Raw genomic sequence first — 12890 nt, 5'->3', positions numbered from 1 at the left:
AACAGACTGGAATGCTAGAAGTAGAAGCGTCTTTATGATCAGAAGACAATGATTATCCCAATGGGAAATTGCAGGAATCCAGAAAATACCCAAACTAACCAATGAATTGAGCAATGTCAGAAGAGACTATGTCAATAAGCACAAATCTGCTGTATTTTTACAAACTAGCAGCAGACAATTGGGCAATTCAGACCCTCTTGACAGGAACACCAGAAAACAGAAGATGCCGAGGAACAAATATAACAAGAAACGCAGGACCTTCATCTTGGACGCTATGAAACTTTACTGAGGGACTCTGAGGAAGACCAAGTACGGGAAGGGCTGTATCACGTTCGTGGGCTGGGAAACTCCATGGAGGTAAGATGTTCGTGTTCCCGAATTAATCTCTTAATTGGATGCAATCAATCGAAGTCGCAGAAGGCTTTTTAAAGAGAAACTGATGTGTCGACTCTTAATTCTGAAATCCACAGGGAAAAGAAAAAGAAACACCAAAATAACGGCAAAAGAAGCACAGATATGGAAAACTTCCTGATTTTAAGCCCTAGCGACTGAGCCAGCGTGTGACAGGCGTCCCGACGGGCGCACAGATCAATGAGACAGAACAGAAACCTACAAGGAGGCCCACACATAGACAAATAATTCTCCAGAGAGGGGTCTACATGATTCGGGGGGACAAGGCAAGGGAAATCTTTTAAACAAATGGGGTTATAACAATCAAATGCTTGTGTAGAAGAAATGATGGTCAATCCCTACCTCACACCACAAACAAAGTTAATTTAAATTGGATTGTGGGCAAGAACAGAACAGCTGTGAGTCCCGGTCTTCTAAAAATGTATCTTATCTTTCCACCTGGGGGCAGACACATGGTTCTTGGAGAAGACACAGAAAATACAATACGTAAAAGAATAAACTTGTTAATTTAGACTCGATCACCCGAAAAACTTCTCATCAAATGCCCTCATTAAGGAAATGAAAAAGGTGGGCCACAAAACGGGAAAAGATGTTTGCCATACATATATCTAGCAGGCGAATTATACCCAGAGTATATGAATTTCCTACAAACCAGTGATTAAAAACAAAAACAAAAACAGAACAACAAGCCCATTTACAAAATGAGCAAAACACAGAGAACAGACACTTCACAAAATGAGATACTCAGAGAGCCAGTAAGCATCTAAAAACATGCTCAACCATCATTACATCATCTGAGAAATATAAATTAAGACCATAAGGAAAGACCTACGTACTTGGTGTCTAAAATTGGAAAGCCTGCGACAGTCAGCTTGGGCTGCGTGTTGAGCCCCAGATCACCCCTGCACGGCCGGGTAGAGGGTAAACTGCACAGCGGGCGACCTCTTATAGAGGGAAGCATCCATCTACCCTATGAAGCAGCGACATCACTCCTGGGTTATGACCCGAGATAACCACAGGTATGGCCACGGGAAGATCCGTACGACGTTTACCGGGGCTGGCACAGGAGACTCCCCAAGGTCGCCCCCGCAGGACGCGCGGTGAGCCAGCACTGCCTGCCCGTGTGCTGGAATTCTGCTCAGCAGCACGGACGTGAGTAAGCGACGGGCATGTGTCCTGAAAACACGCTGCTCAAGGGATCCAGACTGAGACCGTCCCTACGGGAGGCCTGCCCTGGCGGGGAGATCCAGGACAGGACAAAGCGGGCCCGCTCACGCAAGCAGAGCTGTGGCTTCTTGGGGCGTGTGGGGACAGGCTTGGAAGGAGGGCCGGGGGACTCTTCCCGGTGACAAAGCTGCTCTTCATCTTGATGGGAAGGTGGGGACACGTGTGTGAGCGTTCAAACCGGGGGCTTCGGGTCTGTGTGGGCCCCGCAGTTGCATGGGTCGTGGGTCGTGGGCGCGTGTGGCTCTGCAGGGCCCTCCTGGGGGCCCAGAGGCAGACAGTGGCTTGAGTGGCTGCCCTCCACTGACATCCTAGAAGAAATGTTCCAGCGCCACCATTCCCGTGTCACCAAATTCTGTGGTCAGGACACAGACTCCCCAGGCCTCAGAAGACCGTGTGCCACCCACGCGTCTGCCGGCGGCAGCTAGGTGCTGTGGCCTTTGCTGGAGGGACCAGCCCAAAGGGGGCAGGACGCGCCATCCCATAAAGACAAGACGGCAGGAATGTTGCCTCGGAGGCAACCCAGGAGAAGGGCTCATTTTCACGGCCCACTGCATCCCTGTTTTAAAAATCGTGCAAGTCAGGATGATGGAGGCTGATTATACCATTCCTGGCAATGAGGCGGCACTAAGAATAGAAAACATTATTAAGGAGCTTTATTATCTTGCGTAAGCAAACGCATTGGTGCTCACATTCCAAGCACGCACTTAGCTGGCGAGGGGCGAGAGCCAGCACCCCGTGTGGCCGTCGACCTTTGGGGTGTTCCTGTCCTGCTGGCAGTCAGCAGGGCCAGGGCGGCGAGACCTCAGCTGCTCAAAGCAGCGCTCTGGGTCATTCCCAGCGACAGCTACAGTTTACTGAGCACGTACCAAGGGGCAGGCGCCGGGCCAAGCATTTGGCACAAACGGCCTCATTTGTCTTTGCAAGAACCCCGTGGGGTGTGCTTTCCACTTCCGGCTCTGCAGGGAATGGACGGGCGGTGTGGCGAGAAGGTGTCCCGAGGCCGTGTCATCTAACTGACAAGTGACTGGGGGCAGCTCTCCCGAAGACGCGGAGCTGCGTGCAGCACGGACCCCGGGGAACCCGAGTGTGCAGGACAGAGGCGAGCAAGGGAAGAGGGCCGGCCGAGGGTGGGTCAGTGTGGGGCTATCGTGGGGGGCAGAGGCCGTCTGCAGCTCGTTGGGTTGGGGCGGCCCAGAGCAACGATGTGTCGGTGACCTCAGAGACCTGTCTGACACCTGCAAGGACACGGTGCGTTTGTCCCTGGGTTCTCTCTCTCCCTCTCTCGGAGGGACTGTTCCGGGCGGTGAGCCCTCGACACGTCCCACAGCCTTGCGCCCGGGAGGGGAGGTCTGCAGGCAGTGCGGGGAGGGGGGTCTCAGGTTGGAGGAGGCCGGCCTGCCGGTGGCACCCGCAGTCTCTGATCTGTGCCACTGAGCACACGCCGGACTCTGAAAATGTTTTAATGTTTTATGTGACCCAGTAGATCTCAAAATACTTCAATACGCATCACACGAAACTGTGCACACCCACGTCCCTGCGGCGTCACTCATGGCAGCCCAGAGGGGAAGCCACCCAAACGCCGTCAGCGGGTGTGTGCTCATGCAGAAGGTGGCTCGTCTCCGTGCCGGGACGCGTTCGCCCATGAGCAGGAATGACTGCTGACACAGGCCACAATACCGAGCAGCCCCGTACACGCTGTGCTCCCGGGGCAGGAGGCCAGACGCACAAGAGGACCTCCAGACGGGCATCTCCATGGCGACAGTGGTTGCCAGGGACCAGGGCGTGCAGGCAAGAGGACTGAATGCCGATAGGTGCGGGCGGCAGAATGCTCTGGAGTTAGACGGTGGTGGTGGTTGGACAAGGAAGTGACTGTTACTAAAAACCTGGAACCGTCCCCTTAAAACAGAGCATTTGGTGTTTGTGAACCGTAGCTCGCTGGGAAGACACGAAACCAACCAGAAACTGATCAGCGGGTGTTTTACATCCTTTCCCAGGGGCAGGGTCTTCACTGTCCCGTGTGCGTTTTACAGTTAGAGCACCAGGGTTTGGACCGTGGGGGCCTTCTCCAGTGCGGTCCCCTCCTGCCGGAACAGCTCACTGCCCGGAAGCCCCTTCGCCTTCGGTGTCCCGTGGTGTTGGCATTGTACTGAGCCGCCGGTCAGCCAGGGCGGGTCCCGGGCACTCACCGTGACTCCTGTTCCGTAAGCGGTGGGGAGCTGGTCCAGAAGCTCACTTTCTCCGAGACCCGAGCAGACAGGCACCCGTGGCCGGATCCAGACGGGCCCTTCTGGCCTGGCCTCCCTGAGCCTTGAGATGGGGGGCCCAGCCCTGGAGCTCTGAGCCTTCCTGTGGGAACAGGGCAGGCAGTGCCCAACGGATGGGGGTGTCTGTGGCCTGCTGGAATTCTGGGCAATGTCCAAGGTACAGCCAGGCACCCTGTCACTCCCGATCAGCCACCTGTCATCTCTCTCCATGATGGCTCCTGCTCTGTGCTTCTGGCGCGCTTTCCTTTTCTGTTCTTGGGAACAAGGATGATAAAGTTGTGAAGCAGGAAAAGGCCTTGAGCCACCCATGACCTCTGCCCAGGATGACAGAAACAAGAGTCAGGCTCAGGCGCAGCCTCCACAGGGCCTCCCTGTGAAAGCACCAAGTGAGGCGGCCTTGGGTCACTTGTGTCAATAGAGAAATGATCCCTGACGCAGACCTGCCCCAGACGGATCCTTGCACCACCCACCCCCTGCCTCCCGCACGGGAGGCTCAGCCCAGGTGAGGCCCAGCCTGGGCTCCAAGGCCTCTGCTTCTCCTCCAGCTCTGATCACGGTGCTGGATCTGGGGTGACGCCGTTCCTCCCATGATCCCTCCATCGGCTCCTGCAGGCAGAGGACGACGCCCCGCAGGCACACACGGGAACTGGCCGGACACTGAAATAACGCATATGATCATCTGGAAAACGCCCTGTTTGGGCTTGAGCCGCTCAGATCCAGCAAACGCGACGGGCAGCTCAAGGCTGTTCAAAAGACTCCGCTCCCTTCTGGCGAGAAGATGCATTAAGTTCCCTCCCGCGGTCTTAGCGGTTCCTATTTATTTTACCCGTAAAAGAGGGAAAAACAGTCTGTCCCGTGGTTGTCTCCCATACCAGGGCGAAGAGCGTGTCTTTCTGACAAGGTGTTCGGTAGACACAGAAGCTCCTCGTGTACGGGGAACGGCACGCTTCCTGTTCCGCGATCCTATGCCGCGGGCGCCCTCCATCTCCAGCACATCCCTGCACTTGCCACGGGGGTGGGGCCCGGGCCAGGACCTCGACCCTTCTTTTCTACGGAAAGTCATGTTTTCCCCAATACTCCTTGCTTCCCTGCGAAGCAAGACTGGGCATTTCCACACTGAATGTCTCTGTGAGGACGAGTTCGGGGCATTGATTGAAACGTGGGGTCAGCAGGAAGGACCGGGACCCCAGGGCTGGGGGCCTCAGCAGCTGCCTGGAAGTCTGGACCCCAGGCTCCCACCTCCTCTCCTGAGCTGCTTTTTCTTGCCATTGTGAGTGTGGCCTGTGGAATCACAGACACGGCGGCTACTTTGCGCCACACTCAGGGCTCTGGAAGCAGCTGGGCTGGGCGCGGATGCACGGGCGATGAGGGGTGTTTCCCTGCAGAGAGCGGGAGTTAACATTCGTAGAAAAAGTTCCAGAAGGAAAGACAGAGTTCCGTGTCCTTGCTTGTCTCAGGAAGACTCAGGCCGGTTGGGGGGGGGGTCTGTCCCCAAAGGGAAAATCTGGAATGCCAGTGCCTTGGGAGAGAAGAGGTCCTCATGCACCAGAGCCGGGGCAAGGGGGGGGGGTTAGCTTGACCGTCAGTGCGCCCAGAGTGGGGGTGGACCTGCCCCAGGCGGCGGTGTTCGCGGTGCTGGCGAAGGCACACCTTTCGAGGAAATCCACTTCTTACAGCTGCAGAGAACCTGGCTCCCAGGTTCCCCAGACAGCCAGGGGCACTCACACCGGCTCCAGCTTTTGCTCAGTTCTTTCCCTTAAGGGGCACAAACCCACCTCCGCTGGTCCACGTCGGACCCCAAAGTTACGCAGAAACCCCTCTTTATTCTTCCTTCGATGACCGTCATGTAAATGTCCGTGCGCGGCTGCCCCGTCCCCCGGTCGTCTTCCCCAAAGCTCATTCCCGTCTGGTCGGCCCCACGCTCAGCTTCGGCTTCTTTGTTCCTCAAAGGCTTCATTCTTCGGCCCCTCTGTTCTGGATGGTGACAAGAAGCCAGTGCCCGGCTTCCCACGGAGTCCTGTGCCCGAGTGCTGGGTCTCAGGGCTCTGTCCTGGGTCCCTCCTGCCAGCTCCCGTCCTCTCGGGGGGCGGGGAGGCGCTTACCAAGCCCTGGCAGCAAACACTGCCATCATCATCACCGTCACCAGTCCCACGACGCACCCTCCGTGGAGAGGGAGATTAGCCTCCTCCAGACACGTCAGCTCCACACTGGTCCCACGGCACGCTGCTCCAGTACGTTCCAAAGTGGGCTCCCTTCTCCGGCAGCCATGACACCCTCAGCTGGTTCCCTGTGGGAGGTGCTGTTCCTTTTTGGTGACCCTGGAGGCTTCTCTGACGGCTCTTTCTTTCACATCCCATGTCAGCTCGGTCAGGAAAAAAGCTGGGGTCTTCCCAGCTGGGAAAAAAGCTGGGGTCTTCCCCAGAACATGCCAAAATCTGAGCAGTCCTCACCACCCCTGCGGCCCCCTCACTGCCCTCTGCCTATAGAATTAGAGCAGTAGCCTCTTGACGGGCCTTCAAGGTCTCACATGATGGGCTCCCGATGTCCCCCAAAGTCATCTCCAGGAATTCAAGGGAGCTCCCAGAGGCATTGCACGTTAGCAATAGGACTGAACCATCCCTGGAGTAAGGTTCCTCTACAATTGTCCTAGCAAAGCCTAAAAACGGGTCTCAAAGCCATCACACTGATTTGTAAATAACTCAACTGCCTGCCAGGACAGAGCTACATTCTTTAATGGGAGAAAACGAAACCCAGATGATCAACAACATGCAAAAAATGCACATATGGGTCTGTACAAAGAAATGCAGAAGAAATATAGTTGACTGTGGAAAGCAAAAAATGATTAACAGCGGATTATGGGGCTTAAAACATAGGCTGCATAGAAGTAAAATGTATGACACGGAGCACTGGTGGGGAGAAATGCCAGGACTCTGGTCCAGGACCCCGTGTCATCAAGGCAGTCTAGTAGAATTTGTGATATGTTAATGATACAGTCTGTGAAACCCAGAGTAGCAAGAAGAAATAACAGAGACAGAGACAGAGTGGAGAAAAAAATGCTCGGGATCTAAAAGATATAGGAAAAGAGAGAAAAAAGTAAAAAAAAAAAAATGAGATGAACAAAATGAGTAGTAGATTTAACCCAACTGTATCTATGATTATGATTATTATAAATGACTTAACAATTCCATCCGAAAGGCTGAAATTGCCAAAATTGATACGTGGTGTCAATCAGAAACCACTTCAAGTACAGAGACACAGACAGTCCAAGTAAAAGGACAGAAAGAGGGCACCGTGGGGACGAAGCCTACGGGAGCCCCGTAGCTGCATTCACGGGAGATGAGGAAGATACTCAAACAAAGAATAGAACCAAGGATAAAGGTCCCATTTTCCTAAGGATAAAGGGATTGGCCCATCCGGACAACACAACAGTTTTAAATAAGTACGCGCCCAATAACAGGAATTGGAAATGCATAAAGCACAGCCTGACAGACTGAGAAAAGCAATGAGCACATTGCAAGGGGCTTGGATGTTTCGGTACCCGTCTTTCGGTAATCGACAGAACAAGTAGACAGAAAAACAGAGATATGGGAAACTTGTGCTACTTATCAGCCACCTTGACCTAGGGATCCTGATGGAATAGTCCACCTAATAACAGCAGGATACGCACCCTTTCCAGGTGTCTCTGGAGCCATCACCAGGATACCTCATGCGTCTCAATAAATTAGGAAAGATCGGAGTCATACAGGCTCCACTTTTGACACAATGGAGTTAACTTAGAAATCAGTAACAGAAAGATAACTGGAAAATGCACAACCGTTTGAAAACTACACGACACTCTTCTAAATGACAAGGGGGTCCCAGCCGGGAGCACAAGGTAAATCAGAAAACACTTTGAGCTGCGTAAGAATGAAAACACAGCACATCAAAGCCCACGAGATGCAGCTAAGTTGTACTGAGAGGGTGACTTTCGCTTCAAATTACTATGCAAAAAAGAGAAAGGTCTAAAATTAATGACTGAAGCGTCCACCTCTGGAAGCCAGAAAAAGAGGAGCAAACTAGGTGTGGGGTGGGTAGAAGGTAAGAAGTAAAAGGGTCAGAGGAGAAATCACTGAAACAGGAATCAGACCCACAATAGAGAAAACCAATGAAGCTCGGAGCGGACTTGTAGAAAAAGAAGTCAATAAATGTATACGTCAGACCGATTCACTGGTTAAGAAGAGAGAAGATATAAATGTTCAGGATCCCGAAAGAAAGAGCGGGTCGCACTCCAATCCCACAGACACAGACGGGATGGCAAGAACTCCCCAAGCTCCAGCAGAACGGGCACCGCTTCCCAAAGTCAGTCCCACATACGCAGAAAACCCAGACGTACTTCCCTCTTAAGGACACTGAGTTCATAGTTTAAAACCTTCCCACAAAGAAAGTCCAAGCATGGCGGACTCACTAGTGAATTCTGTGAAACACGTTCCACCACTACATGAACTCTTCCGGAAGGCAGGAGGGCAGAGCACGTCCCCACTCACTCCCTGAGGCCGATATCACCGTAAAGCCCAAACCAGAAAAACATACTGTGAGAATATAAGACTGGATCTCTTGTTGATACAGATACAAAAATCTTCCGCAAAACATTTGCGAACTGAATTCAAAACAAAAAAGATACTATGCCATGGCCAGATGGAGTTTATACTAGGAATTCAGGGTTAACGTTTTAAAATCAATCAACAGACCCACCACTAACAGAGGAGTAAAAAGCATGATCATCTCCAGAGAGGCAGAAAAAGTATCTGACAAAATCCAACACGAATTTATGATCAGAACTCTCAACCAATGAGGAATTAAGAAAAACAAAGCCCTCAACCTGGTAAAGGGAATCTATAAAAAACCCGACAGCCAACATCGTAACTGATAGTGAAAAAACTCACATTCTCTCTAAGATGAGGACGGAGTTAAGAACCTGCATTCTCACACCTTATACTGCTCTTGTAGCTAGACACCCTAGCCAGGGCAACACGTCAAGAAAAAGAAAAGAACCAAACGACATCCAGATCTAAAAGGAAGAAGCAATTCTCTGTTTGCAGGCGTAGAAAGTCACAGGAAATCTGCAAAAAGGCACTTGATCTGCTAAGCGAATTTAGCGAAGTCAATACACAAAGCCTGTTATATATATGTTTTTGATTTTTTAAAATTATTATTATTAACACATCATGTATTACTTGCCCCAGGGGTACAGGTCTGTGAATCACCAGGCTTACACACTCCACAGCACTCACCATAGCACATTATATTTTTAGAAGCTAAAAGCTGCTGGGACTTGACCTAAAAATCCATTGATAACAGCATTACAAAGATTAAATCCTTAGTGATAAATTTATCAACATCTCTTCAAGAACTTTGCCCTGACGACTATAATATATTGCAAGATATTAAGAGAAACCTAGATAAATCGAGAGAAACCACATTCTGAAGACTCAACATTATAGATCATCACTGTAATTCTTTTCTTTTCAAGATTTTATTTATTTATTTGACAGAGAGAAATCACAAGCAGGCAGAGAGGCACGCGGAGGGGCGGGGGGAAGCAGGCTCCCTGCCGAACAGAGAGCCCAATGTGGGGCTTGATCCCAAGACCCTGAGATCATGACCTGAGCCGAAGGCAGAGGCTTTAACCCACTGAGCCACCCAGACGCCCCTTTCGTAATTCTTTTCGAAGCGTTCTATGTATTCAGTACAACTTCAAAGTCCCAGCAGACTTTTTTTTTTTTTTTGGTGGTAACTGACAGACGGAGTCTAAAATTTATTTGAAAATAAAAGGAACTTGAAAAAGAAATAACAGAAACTTGGAATAAGTAAAACATTTTCGACAAAGAAGAAAGCAAGCGGCCGACTTGCGTTTGCTGCTTTCAGCACTTCCTGTGAATGCACAGTGGTAAGACGGCGTCGGGGGCCGAAGCCCAGACATGAACTTGGCTGACGGGACAGGACGGCAAGTCCGGAGAAGACTCACCCGTACGGGGACAACTGAGCTTGGACGAGAATGTCATGACAATTCGTGGGGGGAAAGGACTGTCTTTCCGACAAACGTTCTGGAGCAAGTGGCTGTCCTCACAGAGAGAAGGACCGTCCGTCCTTTTCTCCCCCACCGGACGGTGGGCTAGACGGAGCACTGCCCTCCGAAGAGCAGACGGAGGGAGGGAAAAGCAGTCACCTCCCCGTGGAGAGGCCAGGGAGTCAAGGGGATGTCCTGGACCCCTTAGTTCTTTCCCCAAATCCACACCCCCGGGCCAAGCCCGAGGAACACATCTAACAAACCTGGCCTGGGGGACATTCTACAGACGCTCTGGGACCAAACAAGGGGAGTGGGAGCCCCTGCGAGACCAGGGCCGACCCGGAAGACCCAGCGATGAGTGCGCGGTGGGCTGCGCCGCCGCTGGGATGCCCGAGCGGAAGAGGGACCTCAGGAGAGAAGCTGGGGAGATCCGAATAAAGAATGGGGTCTACTTAATAACGACGTAAAAATAAAGATCATGTTTTTTTTTTAACCACATCAAGGGCTCGAGTGCCTTTTATGTTAAAAAGGAACTTTCATCCTAGAAAAAGTGAGAACTCCTACTTTATTCTAACACCTGCTATCGAAACAGCTGCTCGGGCACTGAAGAACATTCAAAGGGACCAGGGCCCGTGTGTCAACACTGTCACTTTCAAGACGAGAAAAGGCCCAGACGACTCACTGTCTCGCCACACCCCGCCCGGCACCCGACCGGTGGCTTCAGAATTCTGTTCTCCAGAATCTTCTGAAAAATCTGGGGTGCTTGGGTGGCTCAGTCGGTTAAGCATTTGCCTTCGGCTCAGGTCATGTGATCGAGCCCCGCATTAGGCTCCCTGCTCAGCGGGGAGCCCCCGCCCCCGTCCCTCTGCTGCTCCCCTGCTTGTGCTCCCTTGCTCTCTCCGTCAAATAAATAAATAACATCTTCAAAAAAGGAATCTTACAAAAACTCAATCTTATAAGAATCAAAATTAAATTAACCTCACAGTTTAGAAAGAAAAGGCTCAGCGTTTGGCTTAGGCCATACAGCAAGGTCAACTTGAAATGGATCACAGACCGAAATGTAAAAGCTAAAAAAAATTAAATAAAATAAAACCTTTAGGAGCATGCACGGCCGACGACCCCACGGGCAGGGGATGAGCTGCGATTTCGGAGATCGGGCACCCAAAGCGAAACCATAAAAGAGCAAAACAGATCAACCAGGCCTGAGCAGAATCTGGTATTTCTCCTCCCTGAAAGGCTCTACCAGGAAAATGCAAGTGAGTCAGGCGGGAGAAACCATTCCCAGGATGTCTGAGTAACGGGGTGTGTCGGAACGACCGGGAGCGCTCACGGGTCGACCTACGGGAACTCAGTCTGGACGACTGTGACAGATCACGTAGGAAGATTCATGACCGGTTAGTAAATGCTTTCTCCTGGTGAGTCACCCGGGAAACACAGATGCAAACCCAGTGCAGGGCCACCACCCACCCGTCGGAATGGGTCACATAAGAGGGCAGACAGTTCCAAGTGCAGGCGAGGAGGGCGCACACGCCGTGAGTGGGAAGGCAAAACGTTGCCGCCACTTTGGAAAAAATGGATTGACTGGATTTTATTTTTAAGTGAAACAAGCACAGTCCCGTTCGTTCCGAGAGACATCGGAGTACGTGTCCCCAGAGAGGCACGCCCTTGAGTGCTCATAGCTGCCTTGCTCATAAAGTGCCCAGTCTGGAGGGGACCCGGGTGTCCTCTAACTGGAGGCCGGGTCATCACGCTGGGTCCGGCCACACCACGAAGCCTTCCCAGCAATAAGAAGGAATGAGCCGCTGGGACGCCCCACACCGTCCGGCGTCAAAGACGACAGGCTGAGTCAGAAAGGAGTGCGCGCTCTGCGTGACGTGCTTTATACAACGCTCTGGGAGAGACGGTTCTACGGGGTCAGAGAGCGGCTCAGCCGCCGACAGGGAGCGGGGTGGGGGTTCTGTGGGAAGGGGCACAGGAGAGCCCTGTCGGGTAACCGAAATGCTCTGTGTCTTGATTCTGGTTCACGACGACGAGCGGGATGCATTTTTCAAAGCTCATCAGAGCCTACACGTAAGTGGGAACAGTTCATGGTGCGTGAATCACCCATAAATAAGGGACATAAAAGATCCGAAAGGAATTGGGTTTTAGCAAAACAGCACCGCTGGCTACACGAAGCATCCCGGGGGCTGGGGGGCTGCAAAGGGCCCACCTTTGCAGGTCACAGTCTGAGTGAGCGGGACAGGCCCTGCGTCCAGGAGGATGCCGGACGGCGCGTCACCGAGCGTCTGCTGAGTCTGTAGGGACAGCAGGGGAGGGAGGCTCCTGAGGGACTTCCGGGGCGGGGGGTCTAAGATAGGGATTTGGGTTCTGCAGTCGCACGGGGTTTTGGATTCAGATGCTTACCTAATACACATTCAAGCACAGGGGCAGTCTGGAGCCTTCTTTTTTTCTTTTAATTTTAAAAATGATAGCAGGGCCTTACCAGACAGCTGCTTGACGGCCACGGGTCTCACTTTGTAGGGGGTGCTGCAAGAGAGGGGACAGTTCGGACGTGAGATGCCGTTCAAGGTGCTCTCGGCGCGCCTGCCGTGGGAGATAAGCTGCTCGGGATAAATTAGAATTCAGCGGATTAGGGTTTTTTTTTTTTTCTTTTTTTCTGAAATTAGTTTCTTTGGCTGTTCTGAGCTTCCTCGTTCGGAAGAATTCCAAATACTTTAAATACAGCATTTAAATGATGAACTCCCTCTGTGATGTTCGTGTTTGGCGAGCTGAACACAGTCGGTGATCGGTCCCGTCGCTACTCGGGTGCAGAAGGCCCCTGCGACTGGCAGAGACCCCAGGGCTGCCCGAGTGCCCCCGACGCCCGACGGACGCGGGGAGGCTCTCCGTCCTCGCCCAGCTCGAGCCCGTGGCAACCCCATCTCTCAGCTGCACGAGGGAAG

The 12890-nt window shown here is 52.2% G+C and overlaps 1 protein-coding gene across 3 annotated transcripts in view; it reads right to left on the bottom strand.

Moving 5' to 3' along the window:
* The window catches only part of PDE9A (phosphodiesterase 9A), an 81442-nt gene that overhangs the window by 42407 nt on the left and 26145 nt on the right, over positions 1-12890 (bottom strand). For all 3 annotated transcript variants that reach the window (XM_032356161.1, XM_032356155.1, XM_032356169.1), the window contains exon 4: positions 12431-12474. In XM_032356161.1, coding sequence (XP_032212052.1) covers positions 12431-12474 — 44 coding nt within the window. The remainder of the gene's footprint in view (positions 1-12430; positions 12475-12890) is intronic.

The sequence above is a fragment of the Mustela erminea genome, chromosome 1 (assembly GCF_009829155.1).
Source record: "Mustela erminea isolate mMusErm1 chromosome 1, mMusErm1.Pri, whole genome shotgun sequence".
NCBI lineage: Eukaryota > Metazoa > Chordata > Mammalia > Carnivora > Mustelidae > Mustela > Mustela erminea.
The sequence above is the reverse complement of the archived record's forward strand: the minus strand, read 5'-3'. Positions and strand labels throughout refer to the sequence as shown.